Source organism: Neopsephotus bourkii, unplaced genomic scaffold (genome assembly GCF_033783945.1).
Source record: "Neopsephotus bourkii isolate Nb327-2 ecotype Australia unplaced genomic scaffold, CSIRO-AGI_Nbou_v1 NB_638, whole genome shotgun sequence".
Lineage (NCBI taxonomy): Eukaryota > Metazoa > Chordata > Aves > Psittaciformes > Psittacidae > Neopsephotus > Neopsephotus bourkii.
The window spans coordinates 453,889-475,011 of NW_026901137.1; the positions used below are offsets into that span (position 1 = coordinate 453,889).

The window sequence follows — 21,123 nt, forward strand, 5'->3', positions numbered from 1 at the left end:
GATATGGTCATAGTGTCAGTAAGGCTGTAAAGAGATCAGATCTAAATAAATTATACTCCCAAGCTAAGGAGGCTTGGTTTTCTGCAAAAAGACAAACCTCACAGGTATTTCAAAGAAAACAGTATGTATATATATTTTTAATTTCAAGAAAATAGAGTGGACAATGGTTCTTTCCTGCTGCTATTTGGACAGATCACAGAAGAATATGATTTTTTTTTTCCTCATCTGGAGGCAATGGAAATCACATCTTGCTAAACCTGTATACTCTTTTAATATGGGGCCTTCAGGTGCTGTCTACTATGTGCCCACCATCAGCCTGGGATTCTGCAACCAGCCTGCACAGTTCCTCTCCTTATTTTATCTTGTTACAGTGAATGATGAAATATATAATGAATCAAAATTGATATTAGGTCTACAATATGTTTACTTCAAAGGTAATGCATGATTGCGTTCATTATCTACTTTTAATGCTTCTTTTACATTGCAGTTTAGGGTTTTGCATAAGAAAAAATTTACTTCTGAAACTTACATTAATCTTAAAGTAAGTTTAGTGGAATAAATCATGTTCTGGAGTTCCATATCTTCTCCACTGGATGTGCAAAATCCAGGAAAAAACCTGGATTACAATCTGGGTGTCTATTTTTAGTTAATGAAAGTTAAGTATCTTTAAGCTTTTCTATAAACTGTCTTTAAACATACTTGTTGCAAACTCTAAGGTATGGTTACAATCACTGTCAAAAGCAGAACATGTTTGCTACTATTAGATGTTTGTGCTTCTGCTTGTCTTTTTGCCTTAAGACTCTGAAATGCTGTGATAGAAAATATAAGGCACTGTCTTCAGATGCGTGTGATTCCTTTGGGGCTTAAAGAGTCAGTGTAATTCTTTGCCACCAAGGAGTCAGTTTCATGCTTCATAGCAGAAACAGAAGCTGTTCGAGTTCACAATGAACTGAAAAAATAGTATAAAATGTCAATTTTAAAATTATTTTAAATTCAGTTTTAGCTGAAAATTAATTTTATCTTCTTCTGTGAGGTAATCCTTTATAACATATGTTACAAATATGGTACAAGACTTATTTATCTCCATGGTTCCTTACACATTGTTCCGTTTTTTTTTGCCTTTGTATTCAAAATTAATATAAATTTACAGATATAAATGGTTACACAATACAAAGGCATAGACAATCTGGTCCTTATCAGAGGTGATAGCAGAAATAACTTTCAGAAATATTACAGCTGGATAAGAGTCTTTTAAAAAATTATCTCCCAAATAGAAAGACTTTACAAGATTTATTCAGCTGCGTATAACTGTACATAATGATTAATTTCCCTTGGTAGTTATAACTGTTTAATAATGGCAAGTACTCTAATTAGTTACCTTATTAAACATTTCCCATAGTGTCACCACTGAACTATTTTATTTTGCTTCATGAGTAAATGTTCCTACCGTTAAAGTATTTTGACTAGAGTTTAAAACTCAGCCTATCCAACACTTCTGTCTATCGATAGAGCAGAAACTTCACCTAAGCAGGGAGCTTATAAATAAAATATTTTTATATGCCAAGACACTTAAAATTATTCAGCCTACTTAATGCTTCACATCCAAATTGTGAGCTGTGGGCTTATGTATATATTGAATTAGTGTACAAGTTCAGAGTCCCTGAAGTCATTACCAAGCCAGTGTGAATACAAATGTTGACTAGAATTTCAATCAGACATACATTCAAATATATATTAATTTTTATCCATAAGTTTTAAAACATTCTCCCCAGGAATGATTCTAAAAGTCTCAGACGTTAAACAGCAATTTTATCTCATTTTCATCACATTGCTAGGTAAAGCCCTTGAGATAATGTGAAAAAGAAAGCATGTTTTGTCTATATAAATGTCCTGTGCAACTTTTAAAATCTCTGTCTAATATCAGCATTTAAACAATTTATAGTCTAGGCGTTAACTGAAGCTAAGAGGGCTGGATATATTTTATTTAATTCAGTAAAATTCATGGGAACAAACTGCTGCAAAAGAAAAGCTGAACCATGAATACTTCTTTCTGCTATTCAGTAGAAGTGGGGCTGATTTCATGCTTAATATGTTGGTGAATCTGTCAGGCAGATACCAAGTAACTGCAGATACTGTCACGTTGCTAGATAGTACACAGTAATAATACTATTTGGACTCAAATTTAGCATATGTGAACCGAATAATTCTATTGCGAGCTCCATCTTGTGTTTCTGTGCACAAAGATTTTTATGCCTTTTTTTCTTCTTATTCTTATTATTCTGTGATTCACAGAAATATATATTCTTTGTGACTGCCAATTCCAATTAAGGACCACCTTTTTGCCAAGTAAAGTACAACTTCTTTTATCCTAGAACAGCATGAGTGAAAATTCAATGCAATGTAGAATAAACAATTGGTCCCTAAAACCTGATATCACATTGTTGTCCTAGATTCTGGCAAGTGAAAGGGCTATACATAGTGCACAGAGGATACAGTATATTAAAGGAAAAGCCTTACATTCTTGGGATGGGGAATAGATTATTCTCTCCTGTGGCACTGCTGCTGCTTTCGCTATCCATGCTGTATCCACTGCCAAAGCTACTGGCTGACGAGCCAGTGGAGACAGAACTTTCTGCAGGTCGGTGATTAGTAGACCTTGCTGTACAGGGTGGGAACAATGGGTTATCAAAAACCTTGTAAGATATCAGTACCATCCATGTTAAAGCAAAAACTTATCAAAATTATATGCTGCAAACACTTTTGCTTTTTTACTTTATATTCTAGTATTGTGTTATCATCTTTCCCAGATATTTTTTTCACATAGAATAAGCTGTTCTAAATCAAATAATATACCACCATTTTTTTTTCCTCCAGTCATGTTAAATAGTTCAAATCAACAGCCTGAAGGAAAAAGAACAATGGGTTAGATTGATTAACACTGCATTTCTGATTAAAGCTGCAAAAAACCAGTTATCCATCTGATATATTTCATATGGCAATCTTTTGAAAATGAAAGTCACAGTGGGCCTTCCTTACATTCCTCATGAAACATTCTTTGCATTCGGTGATTTTGAGAAGGAGAGGAAGCTGAAGGGAAATGTATGTACACCATCTATTCTCACAGAGACTGTATGAAGACCTCCACCCCTCTTCAGATGTAGCAGAGCTACTGCATTATATTTCTCAACTGCTCCTACCTATCTGGATCTCTCTTACCACATACCTAGAATATTAATGCACATATTTGGATGGAAGATGCCTTAATGTTATTTAGGGCCATTTGTTGTAAAAACTGTACACCAGCATGCATTACTTTTATTTCAGACGCCTTATTTTGTGTTTTCTGTATTACTGTACTACATGAACAAATCTTCTGGTATTCAGCTGTTAGCAAGTTGAGAAATATAAATGAAAAATGACACAGCGATATTACACATAATAATTAATATAGGAACAATAGAGTAGACGTTATCATATTGAATAACACAGTTGTCTGGGAATATTAATACAGATATTGGGATTTTTTTTTTGTTAAATGTCCTCTCCTATATCTGCTATTATCATGTTTCATCTATTCCAACTGATGAATATACACACTGAAGATAAGAAATGTTTTTTTGTAAAGTTAGATTTCAGTGAAGACTTAATGAATTTTTATGTTATTTTGGTGAATTGTGAAACTTTAATGCAAGCATTTAAAGATGTTCTTCTTTAAACAATAAATTAGTCAAATATCTAAATGGAAATTACTTCAAATAAGAGCCAGATCCCCAACAGTGTCTTGCCTTAAACTGGCAACAAATATTTTTTTATGTTGGACTGAATGAATAATATTTTTGTTGAAGGTGACTCATTGAAGCTAGAAGAGAAGAATGTTATCACATCTCATCAAACCTTAGGCCAAATTGTGAATTAAGACAGAACTCCTACTCTGCAAAGTGACTCTTCACTGCTAAACGGAGCTGTCACATCACCTTTTTTTAAACCTCTATTAGCCTCCTCAGTTTCACTGTTGCCTACAGTCACAGAAGGAATCTATCAGTCTAAATTATTTTCAGACAAAAATATTTTTCAGCTCTATTTTATGATTTTATACATTGATCATAGGTTATCTTCTTGAATGTTAATAAATCTAATAACCTGTAAAATCATGGTGTTATTAACAGATACTCTCAGTATCTCACCTGAAGAGAAAGCCACTCATATTTTCCAGCAGAGGCAGCCAGAGCACAGCATTCTGTCCTGCGCAGGCAGCTGTGAGCAGCAGTTGCTTTATCACTTTCAGTTTGTGATACTGTGAGTGAATTCCTATGACTATGGTGACGTCAGCAAATTGGTGCTGGGAAAGAACACTGGAACAGGCTGCCCAGGGAGGTTGTGGAGTCTCCTTCTCTGGAGACATTCAAAACCCGCCTGGACACGTTCCTGTGTAACCTTATCTAGGTGTTCCTGCTCCGGCAGGGGGATTGGACTAGATGATCTTTTGAGGTCCCTTCCAATCTCTAACATACTGTGATACTGTGATACTGTGAAAGGTCAGGCAAAAGAAAGACTTTGGAGAAGAGAGGTAAAACTCTCATTTACAATGCATAATTGTCAGCTGCCCTTTATTCAACAACCTGAATGAGGGCTATTTCATGTGTGTCCCAAGCTAATCCTTAACCTTAGCTCTTATAGTGTTTATGTGTCCTGTGCAACTTCTGATGGTTTTTGTGTGGGATTCTGAGGATTTATTTAAGTTTTTTAAGCCATACATCTGCAAGACCCATGGAAGCCAAGATGATATTATGCCAGCACAAAAAAAAATAAAAAATATCTTTAGTCCTTCCCTTAGTCATAAATCTTCTTCATGTAGCATGCACCTTCACCATAACATATGTGGCTGAAAGGGTGGTTCATAATTGGGCTCTTATTTTTTTGAGTTTGCTGTAAAAACTAGTGACTGAAGCAGTTTCTTTACTGGTGGATTTCTAAAACTGGTAAGTACCTAGAATTTAGTTTAAGCTAGAAAAATCTTGAATTAAACCTTTATAAATTATTTAGAAGTTTTGCCACATCTATTTATAATCAAAACATAGCTGTTTCTTTTGAAGCAGATGCATCCTGATGATACATTCAGTATGATGTATTTTTAGTTTCGCTGCTGTTTTTACTAATTTGCATCTTTTTCTATACTGATGCTTTCCCCCCCCCCCCCCATAAGATATCTTGGTGAATGGTTATAATGCATCAAAGTTTAGATTCATGACTGGATTTTGAAAATTCTGAAGTTTAATATTTTGTTTTTTTTCGTGTCTGCTTTATGAAAGCAACGTACTACAAGCATCAGTTTGTGACAAGATGAAATCCACAAATAGATTTACAGCTGGTTTTGTGACAAATTAAGAATCTGGATACAAAGACCTCCATAACACGAGACACCATATTTTCTATATAGCTGTATTTTTACACAAAAATCTAGACCTTTAAACGTATACATCTGGTTATATAGGAAACTTCCAAGTTCTGCAGATGTATCAATGCTTGCTGCCAGGCAATAATTTGTCTTGCAGTTAAAATAACCATGGTTATACTTATACTTTAAGTTGAAAGTTAGAACTTCGTCCTTGCTTGCGTGCAAGGGACTAATTTGTACATTCATTTGCAGCCTTCCCCTTTCTATTTAAACAAATGTAAATGTTGTCTTAAGAACTTTAAGAAGAAAGTCTGAGTTCACTGTGGTACTCCTTGTTTTGCTAGTCTGTGTAGTCTATGAAGCCGCATGAAGACAGGCTGCGAAAGTTGGGGCTGTTCAGCCTGGAGAAGAGAAGGCTGCGTGGAAACTTCATAGCAGCTTTCCAGTCTGAAGGGGGCTACAAGGATACTGGGGAGGGACTCTACATTAGGGACTGGATGTAAGGAAGAAATTCTTTACTGTAAGGGGGTGAGGCACTGGAATGGGCTGCCAAAAGAAGCGGTAAAATCTCCATCCCTGGAAGTGTTCAAGGCCAGGTTGGACAGAGCCTTGGGTGACATAGTCTAGTAGGAGGTGTCTCTGTCCATGGCAGGGTGGTTGGAACTGGATGATCTTAAGGTCCTTTCCAACCCTAAGTATTCAATGATTCTATGACTCTAAGCCCTGTAAGTATCAGAGCAATTGCCACCTTGCTTGCCTGGTTGTGTTGCTGCTGACATATAGGACAAGTAATTAAAGTGAGATTAAGGTTGGTTCACTTCTCAGTTAGCTACAAAACTTCTGCTTACAGATGCCTCTGTTAAAAATGCCTAAGTTCTCAGGTTTTGACATTAAAGGTTCTGGCAGGAGGTGTTTTGATCTGTGGAGAGTTGAATAGTTTCGCATGGGTTCATTCTGGTCCAAAGATTAGATTCTCTTCTAGTATCACAGAGGTACCTGATACTATATAGTCTTGCTTTATTTAAATCTGTAACATTTATGTGAATAGGAACTTAGGCAAAGGAAAATGCCACAATTTGAATATTAAGTATACAGAGTATGAAAGAGTTGTTTCATTTCCTCCTTGCCCTTTGTTTTTTTCAAATCACTTCCTGGTTCTTAGGGGGGAAAAAAGACCTTTTAGAAACAATTAGTAAGCTTAGAAAACTTTTTAAATACTTCTCATAGGCAAGATCTTGCTGTCAATTGCATATGAGGCATATGAAAATCTTTCTGTTTTTAGAGAAAAGTGTCTTCAAGCCTTAGCAGATGGAAGAGACTAAGCTTAACTGAATGTCATTACCCAGCATCATCATTTGGCCACTTCTGGGGAGAGAGGAGATACCACTTCCCTCCCTACAGCCCCTTCTCCATGAGTTTTTTATGCAGTTTATCAGGGCTGCAACTTCAACGATGTCTAGGCTGCCCAGACATTGAACTACAAAGAACACAAATTAGAAATAAAAGGTTAAAACTCTAATATATGCTGCTTCCTCTGAAATAGTGCAGAAAAAAAATCCTGTTATACAAAGCTACTGTTGTAGTTTGATTTAATTTTCATCTGCTAACCTTATTTTAGCTGGTATTTCTCCCAGTGAAATGAAATGTTTTCTGCTTGGAAGGTGTCATAATGGGTAGTCATGTCATATTTAGTAGCTACCGGTGTGGGGTTAATGCTGCCTCTAAGTTATACTTCTTTCCTGTCTGTTGTACAGGCTGGCATAAGCAAAAGTTTCAGCTCAGCCATTCTAGCAAACAGTATATAAATGAGTTGGAAGAGATGTTGATTGCTTACAGTAATTCTTGCAGATCCTAAGAAGGTGGATCATAATGTTATACCTGCTGAAGGATCAGGGTTTCCCAAGAAAAAAAGTAATGTTTAGGTAGATACCTTTTGTACTCTGTATTGTAGAGTTAAAAAAATTCTAACAAGTTTCCCTTTGGCAGAATGATATTTGACCATGTATTCCCTTATGTCTTCATGGAAAAGAATAGGTGATTCAAGAAAATTGAGGCTAGCACTGACCTCACCTTTCAGCTCCATTCTTTTAAATTTATTATTTTTAAAATAATTATTAGTCATAATACAATATTAGTTGAATGTGTCTATGGCAGAAATATGCTTTTGCTTATGATTTGGCCTATGGATCCAGTTAGAAAATCAATTTTTATAACTAAGGAAAATGTGCAAAAGATGTCTTAGTACAAAGAAAATATTGTGTTATAATCAACAAGAAAGGAAAGAATGGAAGGTTTATGATTTCACTTAATTTTCAGAAAAGTCTGTTTTTGTAACAGAGAAGATGCTTTTTTAGAACTTAAGGGAGATAGATAATTCACATAACACCTATAGTCATGACTTGTCAAACCTGTCAGCAGCAAACTGGAAACAATCCAGCACTGTCAGCCACTCAAGCCATTCTTCTACAGTGAATGGACCTTTCTTTTTTGTTTTAAAGACTTAAATTTGAAAAACAGGACTATGCTGTTCTGTGGTTCCTGTGGATAAACAACAGATTAAAGTAGAATTCACTTCTGAGCATTAAATTGCTCCCCTTTTTCAGGTATCTGACCACATGCAGAAATAAAACTGTCAAAACGCATTGGGAAAGAAAGTTCAATTTCTGAACAAAAATGGGGGAGGGAAAAATGCTTTTGAGTTTGCATTCAGGATTAAGTTTTGAGTATTCTCCTCTAATTGCTTGAAAAAAGCTGTTCTTCATAACTGGTGGCCTTGTGAGAAACCATAGATGACAAAAAGAGCTGATAGCAACATGCTGACTCATCTCAAAGAGATGCAATCCTATGGGAGCAGGTGAAATCACTGATCTGCCTTGGATAGTTATCTGCTGACCAACAGACAGGGCATGCCACACATAGTGTCTTCTGGCAGAAGTTTGTCTACTCTTCACTCTCAGGTTACCTTGTATTTCAAGTGCTTAAATGTCGAACTGCCCCCATATGCCAGTTTACCTGTTTTCATGAAGGGTTTGATAGGACTGAAAGCAAGTACTGTCCAGGCTTGGTCTGTTTTGCAGTGTAAAACCCCGTTGCTGGGACTACTAGTTGCGTCTTTTGTGAGCTGTCATTAGAATGGACGTACATTAATAACTAGTGATCAAAAACATATACCTCTGGTGAGTTCTGAAAGTTTCTCTTCCTCATTCTTCCTCATATCAAATATTATTGTATATTATTCCTCACATTTGTATATTAGACACAGCTTTGGCCAACACAGAGCAGTGACATTTTGTGAAATTTCAACACAACTCTTTACAGAGCAATTTATGATTTGAAGTAATAGCAGAACAGCACTCAAACTGTGGTGATAGCATTCCTTTTCCCAGCAAAGCAATTCTGATAATTTTCTTCCATGTGCTCCATAGGGTTAGGCTACCATCTAATAGACTTCTGAAATAAGAGTTATCAAATGGAGAATCTGAGCAATTTCCTGAAATTACATGTCATCTTGAAATGGTGGAAGAGTAAATAGCAGGAACAGCCAACGCAAAATGTGCCAGCTATTAGACTGAAACAAGACTCAAAAGACAGCCTCAGATTATTGCTGTCTGTGGAGAGGGGGGACAAACTGTTCTTGTTTTGATAATGATTCTTGGAAATGGGTTATTTGTAGCAATATGAAGGCCCATTTAACTTGGAAATTAAGAGACTAGTGAAGCTAGACATAGACCAGCTTTGGACAGTGAATTACTTAAGGTGTGAAGGAAACACCCTAAACTACCATAGGAAATTAAAACATGGCGTTGCCTATTGAAAGTATGAAAATGGGTATAGACCTAAAGAGAACCCAAATAAGCAAGTATTTAAATTCACAATTATATCTATTTCAAAAGATTTAGAGAACCTAAGAATCAATTTTCTTTCACTCCACATTGTTGCTAACACCAGTAAATAGAACTTAGTGATAAGGAAAATTCCTATTGATTTTAATTTCTTACAGCTAAGTGTCTAGAAATTACACAGCACTTGCTCAGATCTCTATCGTGGATTTAATAGTGCTAGCAATATCTTGGCTTTCATAGTAGACCTCCCTCTGCACAGTAAAATCACTTGGCACAACTATTTAGAAAGTAGTTTCCTTTTAGTATACCACAGAAAAGCTTCTGTGTCACGGTGGAAAATTTACAGTGTAGAAGATGAAATGTTTCTCTATGAGATGGGAGAAATAAATAGGTTCTGGGTTCACGCATTAGCTTTGGAGGTTTTTCAGAAAATGTGATTTTGAATTCCCAGAGGTTTGAGGTTGAAAAAACCTTTTCTATTGTTGAGTAAAAAACATAGGAGAAACAGACAGAAACTGCTGTAGAAATATATTGTTTGTATTACTTTAAATGGTAATTCAACAGGTATGTTCGGACTTCTAACTGAAACACATGGTATTGGAAGTCACTACAACCAAAGCATATAGTTCATTCTTTTAAAACTATAAACTGAATTTGAAAAGGCCTTTTGCATAAAATCGATAAAAAACTATACTGTAAATGCACCTACTGCTTTATATGCATATATCCGGAGAACTGATAATTGGAATACCTCTAACTGTTCACATATTAGAAGAACACTAAAATTATTTTAAACATAAGTGACCTACCAAGAAAATTCCATATAATGGAGTGATCCTCCTGTTCAAGAAATTACTGACTTAAAAGGAGGTGGACTGATTTACATTGTCTCTAGAAGTGACTCATCTGGTGTATAAACTCTAATACACAGATCTATGTTGAAAGCAATGTGCTTAATTTTATGGGAATGTGTAATTGGCAATGATTCATACTTTTCACAACAACAAAATCAAATTAAGTCAAACATAGGCACTGCTCTCTGCCTCTGGCTTGGATCCCCTGCAACTTCTGCCTTCAAAGGTTTGGCTCTGAAATGCTATTGCTCCTTTCTAAGGGGTGTGATGGGAATGTGTATTATGCAATTGGTTTCTTTGCAAATCACACTTTTATCTCTCACAAGCAACAAGAAGATTATACTTCAGGGTTTAATTTTAATTAAATGCTACAGTTGAATATTGGATTTTACAAAGGTGCTGAACAAAGACCAATGTTTTTTGTTGTAGCTTCAGCTTAATTTTAAAACAGGTTTATTAGAATACATGTTTTACTGTTTAAAATGAATACAGAAATAGTTCAGTCCAATAAACTTAAGCTGATGCAAGTCGTCTGCATACACAAAATATAATATGTATACCATAGGTGCTGGGCTTGTTTATGATTTCGTTTTTAGCTCTCATCAGACATACAAATAATAACTGACAAAGTACATTCAGTTGAAAAGATCCTAGGAGTCAGAAGCAGAGAAGATTTCTCGGGGGCATTCTAAGAATGACTGAGGGTTCTTGTTTTGTTTTGTTTTTTTTAAGTCCCAGTTCAACTAAAAGAGACTAAGTTAAAGGAGGAAACTCTGGGAATTCTCATAGGTAGAGAAGGGTTGATGATCACTCACACCATAGAATTTTTCCCATCACATTTTGTGCTTTGGCTTACAAAAAATAAGCAGTTGTTCTAAAATGTGCTGTCCTCTGATAAATTCAAAGATAAAATACAATGGTAAAAAAATTATAATAATGTTGTGGGTTATCTGTAATGTCTCCCTTAATAAGCTTTGAGACTTCCTGACAAAAAGGTACTACCTAGCCAAGACTGTTCCAGTCTATAAGATGAGTTCATATGGGGTTCTTTTCCAGAAAGAAAGGAATAATAAATCAGTAAAATAGTATGTAATGAGGGAGGCTATCACAACCATGCAGCACCCCTGCAGGAATGGTCTTGCAAACTGATGATCCTAAACATTGTTCACAAAAATCACAAATTTTAGAATTTTTAAGGTGCAGGGGAAACCCTTCCTTCATCACCTCTCCATTCCACTGAACTCCATAAATTGAAAGCTGTTGTCAGATGTAAAAAGTACTGTCTCTCCACAGTATCTCTAACTTTGCTTACATATTAATGATATTAATGTGGGCTTTTATTCCCACAACTCTCTATGATGCTTCTAATACTGCTGAGCCAAGTGCATATTGACACATATCTTTTTTGCAGTTTTAAAAATAAAGAAGCAAGTATAAAAGCTCAGTGGCAAGGCTACTTGAAGCCAACACCCTAGCTCTTTCCTTATCATACAGCTGTATGTGAACTTTGATTCAACCATGTATCTCAAGCATTGTTTGTCTGTGCCAAAAGGCATCACAGGACTGCAAGTGTTTGTGATAAATCTCTACAGCTAAGACACCTCAAAAGATCATAAGAGTTATTTAGATTTCTATGGTATACATCCTAGGAATAAGATGGGCCTTTCAGTCACAATGACTGAATGAGTACCATGTTATCCTCTGGCCCCTGCTTGAACTGAATGTCTTTAGCTGAGCTGCAGTCTGACAATATGTGTTTGAGTGGACACACACATGTATAGATAGACATATTTATGGAAAGTTGTTAAGGCTCTCATAAGAAACAACTTATTAATTCTAAACACAATGTTTAAAATTATTTGTTGAATTTGTCCTTCTTAATCAGCTCTTTGAACATTATGTGCTTAATGACTCATTGCCTTTAGGGTATATTGTTCAAGGTATCATACTCCTACAACCTCCTCAGCCAGACTGTACTGCCCACAGTGTGCAATGGTGTTGACAGAAAAGCCTTAAAGGAATCATGAAAGCTTGAGAAGGGATTACAGCACAAGAGAAAATCTTGGAGTCCAGTCTGTAAGTTTCTTGGGATAATCCCTCAGATTCCATGAAAATAACCAAAATGCTCCAGAAGTCAAAAGAACAGTGCCAATTTGAACCAATTGAGATTCTGGCTCTTTATTTGTGATGAAGGGAGAAACTGATGATTTAGGTTTGAGGTACAGGTGCCTACAGTTGAAAAATCATTTTTTAAGAAGCTGGTAGTAAAGATATCCAGAGATTGAGCTATACAATACACCTTTCCACTGCTGGTTTGAAAAAGTATCTATGCTATTGACTTTTGACATTACAACTATGATGGCAGGGGAAAAAGAAATTGTTAACGTCCCAATTAGAATTCCAGAAGCAAAAATATGCAATTACGTTTTTGTCACAGTACAAGAAATGTTCAATCATGTCTAAGCAGACCAGCTTGGATGCATGCTTTTTATTAGGCAACAACACAAGCAAAGCTATACCGTTTTTTAACAGAAGTCTAAGTCCTTCAGTGGAATGGAAGTGCACATTTATTGTTTTGCAGTGTTTCTTTTCACAGTTTTTCATTCTGGACTTATGCAGTGAAGTGGAAAAATCAAGCAGAGTTCTTGATTCATGTTAACATTTACAGCACTTACTTAATGGAGGGGTAAAATAAGTAATTAAATATCACAATGAATTAGTAGACATGGCAAGAAGGATTTTGAATGTGATTTATTTCTTAACCACGTCTTTCTGCTCACCTCCTTCAGGCTTGACTGGTCCATCAGACATCACTTTCCTGAGGGCTAGTTGGCTTTGGTCTTTGTTGTCATTGGCTGGTGGAGGCAGATTGTCAGACTGAGTTCTTTGAATAGGGAGGACTCCTGCTATGCTGTGTCTGTGCTGCTTCCTGGCATGATTAGACTGACCGCTTTTATGTGCTGCTGTGGCAGTGTGGGTGAAATGGAAACCCAGAGTATGTATCCTCAGATGGAACCAGCTTAAATGTTATTCATGCAAACAGAAGTGTTTTTTTCTGTATTTAAGTAAGTAGTGTTTTCAAACACCAAAGAGACACCACATGCACAGCATTAAAGAGTATTAAAACTGGCTGTTTCTTTATTAATGATGGTGAAGACAAGGGAAATTATTTTCCCCTGTTTTTCTGCGTTATACCATGGTAACTTTATGGCATATCAACAAATCCTGAAGACAAACACAATATTTCCACAATCAGAGAGTTTTAATTTGCTATCAACTAAACCATCAATTAGCAATCAGACATGGGTCTGAATTATATTCTGGAGAGCAACCTTTCTGAATGGAAAAGTTTTAATTTATCAATCTATTTCAAGCTGTCAGATGAAATCTATCTTGACTTTAATCAATCCATGGCACAAAAATTATTAGAAGAATGGAATTGACTATGTCATCTGACTTAGCTCTCTACTCCCTTTGACTTTGCTAACTTGATACACTGTTGAAATCTGATGGCTTTTGTGTGTTTAACAATTTTGTATTTAATGTGTTAAATGTTTTTGTCTACTGCTGTTTGTTGGCTGAACCCAGGACACTGTTCTACTCATCACTAATATATTATCTGAGATAGAAGGTTGCTTTATATTTCCTTAAAAAAAAAAAAGATATTTACAGTCGTGTTTCAAAAATAGAAATCTCAACCATGTAGTTAAAAAACCTTTTTTCTTTAACTAAATCTTCTTTTGTGTATATAGTACTTTCCTTCTTGATTACTACTTATATTTTGTCTTAATGTGCTCTCAGCATTTGTGTGCAACTTGAAGAACTGGCAGCCACATCTCTGCAGGTTTTGATTATTTCATTGGTAGTGACATCAAAGTGACATCAAAGCACCACCACACAATGGAATTCTCTGTGAGTCATGCACAACCATGGAACATCATGAACCATGAGTGAAGGGACTGATGGAGAAACAGCCAGTTTCACTGCAGTCTACATAAATTAAAATAAATAAATAAATAAAAGACTTCTAAATACGAGAGTATATTGTAATTATATGTATTCACACACAGGCACACAAAGAAAGACACTGAACAGAGTGAGCACAGTGTGCCAAGAACAGAAAAGAAAGTAGCCGAAAAGGGAAGGACAGCAGGGAAAAAGGCAACAGATGAACATTAAGCTGCCATGCTGAGGAATTTATTTGCGTCTTTTACTTGGTTGAAGGCGAAGCTGTTGGACAGCTGCTTCAGCAGCGGCGATGGCTGCCCCAGCGTCTTCGAGGTGAGTTTGAGTGACACTGGTTTTGCTTTGGCTGCGAGATGGACCGTGAGAGCGTAGATGTCCTTCGGAGGAAGACTTGGAACTCCCTGGACTGCTGTGGGATTTCTCAATGGTGGGCACCTGCATATCTACCAAGAAAATAAAGAAGCGCAACTGCTGCATTTATTAAAACCAAACAATTACATTTTCTTTCTAGCTGCATTCCAGGACAAGGAATAAGGTTAAGCTGTGGAATGCCATTCAAAGCCTTGGGATATATCATGAGTAGAAAACTCTTATGAAGCACAATTTTCTACTTACCCACTCTTTCCTGGCCTAGGGAATAATTAATTTATTATTGGTTTTCTGTCACCTATGTATTATACTTCCTGTGCTAGTTAACACTGGTGGAATAACAGAGTAGCCTAAAGACTAATTTGTTTTCCAGTGTCTACATCTCTAGTATGGAGAGACTAAATAGCACCACTTACACCAGTAACCAAATACTAAGCTAATGCATGCAGTTTTATTCTGATTAATGCCCTGCTCAAAACCATAGCCTAACTTACAATAAATTTTTGACTAACCTCTTAATTAGACATAGACCTTATATAGACACAAATCCTAAGCAAAACATTAACAGAGAAATAGAGAGGAGATGAAACAGAGTCTTAACACTCTGAAGGTCTTATCTGGGTGCTATCTGGGATAGCTTTTGCTTTGATATTTATTATATAGACTGTGTTTTAAGTGAGCAACCCGCCATTGACTACTTAGAAGCAAAAAAAAAACAACCCCAAAACCCTGGAAGATAACGTTTCTTGGAGCAGGAGAGACTGAGATCAATTCTGCATTAGTAAACACCAGTATAATCCTCTTATATCAGCTCCACTGATTTCCAATACAATTGAGATATGCTAGAGCCATTATCGTTGACTGGAAATGCTTATGCATTATTATAGCATAATTGTTATACTATAAAATATTAATGTGACACTTCCAGAAGATATAATGCCATAGAATATCTAATGAACATTAAAAAAAATAGAAAGCTAAATATGTATTGAATTTGGCCAAGGCTACCAGAAAAATGAAAGTGGCACAGAATCTATCGTAGTTGTGCAAAACACAACAGCTTATAAACTGCTTTTTTAAGGTCGGAGTTAGTAAACTAGTTTGCTCACATGAAGTCAAATTAATCCTTGGTTCCCATTAATTAATCAATCACAGAGATAAATGTTTTTAATAAAAGTGTATACAAACTTCACAGTAGTAACTTTATTTTTCTATTATAACTTACACATGGCAAAGGTTTTCCCATCATCTGGGAAAACATTTCATAAGAGCTGCACCAAGCCATTCCTACCCTTGGAAGGGTCCGGGAAGATTCCATGACTTCTGCTTTTGATGACAGATGGTTTTGGAGATTGCTGGCTACTCTGTCCAGAATGAGATTTCCCATGATCAGTGTTTTCACTCTGTTCCTTCAGGGGGTACCACCGAGGAGTGTTGTCAAGCTGAGAGACACTGGATAATTCGATCAATACCTACAAATAAATCAAAAGTACTATATATGGCCTGTATCTGATCTAATAACAGCAGAAGAGTCTACAGTTGTGTTACCAGACCATGCAACCAAATCTAAGAAATCAAGGGCATAAGGCTGTATGCTAACAGGTCCAGGACCCTCTGTCCATACTATGACCTCACCTCATATAAATCAGCTGTGATCCTGATCCCAAACCCACATTTGTTAGTGTATCAGTGTGTCTGAACTAATACACCTTCTCAGCAGGACCTCTGTAAGGATTATGAGTTTAGACACAGCTCCATACCGAGATGGCTAAGGAGGTGATCCTGCCCCTTTATTCTGCTCTCATGAGACCTCACTTGGAGTATTGTGTACAGTTCTGGTGTCCTCAACATCAAAAGTACATGGAACTTTTGGAACAAGTCCAGAGGAGGGCCACGAGAATGATCAGGGGACTGGAGCACCTCCCATATGAAGATCGGCTGAGAAAGTTGGGGCTGTTCAGCCTGGAGAAGAGAAGACTGCATGGAGACCTCATAGCAGCCTTCCAGTATCTGAAGGAGGCATATAGGGATGCTGGGGATGGACTCTTCATTAGGGACTGTAGTGGTAGGACAAGGGGTAATGGGTTAAAACTTAAACAGGGGAAGTTTAGATTTGGTATAAGGAGGAAATTCTTTCCTGTTAGGGTGGTGAGGCACTGGAATAGGTTGCCCAGGGAGGTTGTGAATGCTCCATCCCCGGCAGTGTTCAAGGCCAGGCTGGACGAGGCCTTGGGTAATATGGTTTAGAGCGAGGAGTCCCTGCCCACTGCAGGGGGGTTGGAACTTGATCTTAAGGTCCTTTCCAACCCTAACTATTCTATGATTCTATGGCTAGATAAAGGGTAGCTTTAAAACACGAGTTTGAGAGCTAGACTAAAAAAGACATATGGTCATTTTGTCTCTGTATAAACGTGTTCTAAGATAACCAGTGTTGTTTTATCCTTCTGTACTTGCTGATTCTTTAAAACAATCCACATACTGAGAATCTGTAGCAAAAAGAAAAGAATAGGAATACCTTGGCACTTCACTAAAATAATGGAATTCAATAGGCCATCCAGGCCTTGAAACTTCACTGGCAAAAAAAGAAAGGAAGACGCAATGGCAATGCTAAAATTAAAAAAAATGGGTACAAATGCCCTAACACTGTAGCTAAAATCTGCCCTAGGTCACCTGCATTGTTAGCAGGAATTCTGTGAAATTTCTTTAAGAAAAAAGAAATAAAAATAATGAGCATTGGGACCAATAAAGACCCTTTCTCCCTTTAATGGTCTTATAGTTAAGTGATGCAAAGGACTAAGGAGTCATAATAGTCTTTAATGAAGGGAAGGACAAAAACAGTCTTGCATTTGGCTCTGAGGTGAGAGGATTAAAGCTAATGTCACATAGGGAAGTTTTAAAACTGCTAGACAAATAAAGTGTGCAATTACCTCATGGAACAATGTTTATTGCAAGACCTTATATAAAAGAAAACATCTTCAAGTTTAGGAATGGGGAAGTCTCTTCACAACTGATTGCTTCTAAAAGGTTAAATGCCTTTTTTATTTCAGCTTCATAGGTTGTATATGACCTGCTTTGGTCTTTCTGGTTAGGTCTATACTTAATCTGAACAGAATAACTATTTAGCATGCTTCCTGTTGCAGTTTTTGGTCATAACTTTGGAAATGACTTGGAAGACAGTATGACTGACAGTGTTCCCAATAGGCAGTATAGGCTGAGGGTTCAGCTTTGTAGAAGTGGTTTCATGTTCCATGGATGTGAACCAAGATGTGCCACTTGCCTTTTGGTGCAAGTGGTGCTGGGCCTATTCAAGTAAGTACTTAGGGCACAGTTTGGATATCCCATATTTGATGTTATGGTACAGGATTCCTCTGGACATTCTGGTCGTTAAATATACTGGATAGTCGTTTCTGTTCCTTTTTTTGATGAAAAACTGTTTTCATATTTAAGTCTGAATTATTTAATAAATAAAATAGTTCTAGAGGTTAGAAATATTTGTAGGCAAAAGTGTGAACCTTCCTGTAAAAGCAGCTGCAGATCATTCATTTTCTAAATGTCAATGATATAGATATTCAGTAAGCCCTGCATTTGGACAAACATGCTGAACTCAACAAGAATACTGATGCAGAATGCAGGAAATAAGTAATCATGTAGCTGCTTCCTATACATTTATTTTAGTAATTGCTCAAATAGTGACACTGATTGCTCAGTTTTTGTCGTTACAAAGAGTAACTGGAGCTGAACTGAGTGCCTACTTTGGGAAATTCAAATGCAGAATGAAGCAGAGACACTTTGAGATACTTTCTGAGTGACCAATTTTCCTGGGCTTCTGTTTCTAATTATAATCCTCTTCTGTGATAACATTTTAATTACTTTTTGACATCATAGTTATTGCTGCTAATTCAGTACTATATGTGCATATGTTTGTTTATTTGCTTTTAAGAGAGAGCGTTTTTCTTCCCACAGTCATTCATCTAATTTATTATTTATTTCAAGATTTTGCATTCAGTCGTAATTTGATAAAGATATTACTATTTTGTAGAGTTAAAAATGAGACCTTTATCATTAAGATCAAATTATTCATAGTTGTAAATACTTGTGCATATGCTAAATTATGGTGTGATGGCAAAATGTAATTCTTTAATCTTTTACAAAGACTGACACTTCTTCAGCTTTTCCATGGTATGTTAAAATCAAGGCAAACAGCTTATCAGTCATAACAAGAATTCCCCATTCAGTCACTGTAAGGTCTACTACTATCTCAGGCTCAAAAAAATTATAATTATATTCATTGAAGCTACATTTTGCTGAGGCCTAAATGAACTTGTCCACAGTTTATTGAGATAAAAGAATGGCATCTTTCATATGTGAATGAAAGAAATTATAATAATTTGTTATGAAGTCAGCAGTAAAAGTGTGATGTAAAAAATGTTTCACTTAACATATGTAGCATACCTTGAAAGAGAGCAGTCTCCAAATACCATAGCATGTAGTCAATCAGCTTTCTAACTAGTCAGGATTAGAGAGGAGGAAATAAGTTACTTACTTCACCAAGGAAGTCATTCGAGGAGAATCTATCATAATCCCAGACAGTCACTTCCAGTGTTTTCTTTTTCAGCTGCAAATTAAGCCAAAGGATAGTTAGCCCATTGCCATCATAAACTTCAGATCAAGTCTTTATGGTGGTTTCTATTCATTACCTCCTCCTTGTATCCTTTTTCATAGTGACAGCTGTACAGCTTTTGTCCTCCCATCAACCTTGATCTTGGAAAAATAATTTGGGCTATTCTTTGTTATCAAGACAAATGGGCTTGTGCTTGGCCCTGTTTTAAGAATTTCTGTAAATTGTTTTTGTCAGAATGTGTGTCCCTTACAAAAGCCAAACTGATTTTTAAAGCCCCATTTTGTATTTTCAGCCTTTCTCATTGTCAGGTCTGACTTCCCTGAATTCAGACATTCGCTTAAAGTGCATCTGAGTGTGAATTTCAAATGTATTATTTAAAGCAGCTTGCTTGCACAATCTCATCTGTGAAGACCAGGCTTTTATACCCCCAGAATTCAGTATAGTCAATGGGACTCTGCCAAGTGTCTTCTCCAGGACAAGCTGTACTGTTAGGTATTAATGATAGCCATCAAAACCCACTATCTGCAGACATCAAACTGTGTCAAGCACTCTTGTTGCAGGCTACAGTGAGAAACAAGTCTTTTTATATGACAAGATAGTGCAAGACAGAAAAGCTGTTGACCAAAGAAGTTTACCTTATTGGAAAGATTGACCTGAATGTTATTCCAGGGTTCTGTGGGGACAGATGGGGAGAGGATTGATTACCAATGTCATCTGACAGGGCAAAAGGTTAGCAAGTGGTGGGAAAAGTAATAAACATGTGTGGCTTGAAAGACAGAAGGACAAAGTCTTGGGAGTATGTGATGTCTGTGAAGTGGGCTGAGAAGTTGTAAGTGAAGAATTTGTTGGAACCTTCCAAGCATTATGGCATAAAACAGGATTTATTTCACATACTGGAGTACTGCATTCAGCCTTGTGGCCACAAAACAAGAGGGATGTGGACCTGCTTGAGTCCAGAGGAGGCCACAAACATGATCAGAGGGCTGGAGCACCTTTTCCATGAAGATGGGCTGAGAGGGCTGAGCTTGTTCTGCCTGGAGAAGGCTCTGGGGTGGCCTTAGAGCCCTGAAGGGCTCTTACAAGCCCCCTGAAGGGGCTTACAAGAATTCTGGAGAAGGACCTTTTGTAGGGGCATGTAGTGACAGGACAAGGGCTTTAAACTGACAGAGGGGAGATTTAGGTTAGGCATTAGGAAAAAGTTCTTCACAATAAGGATGATGAGGCATTGGCACAGGTTGCCCAGAGAAGTTGTAGATATCCCATCCCTAGAAGTGTTCAAGGCCAGGTTGAATGGGGCTTTGAATAACCTGGTCTAAAAGAATGTGCCCCTGCCCATGGTGGGGTGAGGGGGGGTTGGAACTGCATGATCTTTAAGGTCTCTTCCAATCCAAACCATTCTGTGATTCTATGAGTGTAAGAAAAGAGATCAGAACCAGCAATCTTATCTGACAATTTATGTCATCATCCTAACAGAAGCAATGTGTCACTCATTGCTTTAACTATTAATTGGCTACTTAGGACAAGGGGATGACTAGGGATCAAGTCATTGTTCAAAGTCTAAACTACACCATTTAGCGTACATATTATATGTACTTTCAAGAAAAGCACTTTTTGCCATTTACCTCCAATGCCCCTTGGTTTAATGCAACAGATTCAGATACTTCTTAATACCTTTAAATTGCCTTTTAATGATAATTTTATCTCATTATTCTGTATTTGGAATACCTTATGCTTCCAGCTACCTTTAGAAAAATGAGCAACTATGTAAAGCAAGTGTTTTTGAAAAACAAGTTTAAATCAGCATATCCTGGTAACTCCACACAAAGTGGAACTGTACCATGTTTAGCATTAACAATGTACTCTTTAAGCAGGCAACATAACTTGAAATCTAAGATTGAAAAAAATAAAATTGAGAGCAATTCTTTAATCTTTCTGCTTTATCCGTACATAATTAGTCACCATTCTTCTTAAATATGCTTTTAAAATAATCCTGCAAAAATTAAGGAAAAAGTTGAACAAAAGGAGTCTCTTTGGAACATCCTCTATAGAATATTTCCTTGACTGAATAAAATTCAC

General features: G+C 36.7%; 1 protein-coding gene and 2 long non-coding RNA genes across 9 annotated transcripts in view; 2 read left to right on the plus strand and 1 right to left on the minus strand.

Annotated features, from left to right (window-relative positions):
• PCLO (piccolo presynaptic cytomatrix protein) overlaps positions 1–21,123 on the minus strand; it is a 362,414-nt gene that overhangs the window by 51,256 nt on the left and 290,035 nt on the right. For 3 of the 7 annotated variants that reach the window (XM_061352212.1, XM_061352213.1, XM_061352210.1), the window contains 5 exons: positions 18,970–19,041; positions 15,718–15,898; positions 14,306–14,500; positions 12,872–13,054; positions 2,518–2,659 (listed from right to left, as the gene is read on the minus strand). In XM_061352212.1, coding sequence (XP_061208196.1) covers positions 2,518–2,659; positions 12,872–13,054; positions 14,306–14,500; positions 15,718–15,898; positions 18,970–19,041 — 773 coding nt within the window. The remainder of the gene's footprint in view (positions 1–2,517; positions 2,660–12,871; positions 13,055–14,305; positions 14,501–15,717; positions 15,899–18,969; positions 19,042–21,123) is intronic. The other 4 variants (XM_061352216.1, XM_061352215.1, XM_061352214.1 and 1 more) reach the window with 3 other exon arrangements.
• LOC133211656 (uncharacterized) overlaps positions 1–21,123 on the plus strand; it is a 90,828-nt gene that overhangs the window by 28,188 nt on the left and 41,517 nt on the right. The window lies entirely within an intron of this gene.
• On the plus strand, positions 3–14,125 carry LOC133211657 (uncharacterized). Its single transcript, XR_009725257.1, has 2 exons — positions 3–541; positions 13,893–14,125. It is a non-coding gene; the product is annotated as an uncharacterized LOC133211657 (long non-coding RNA).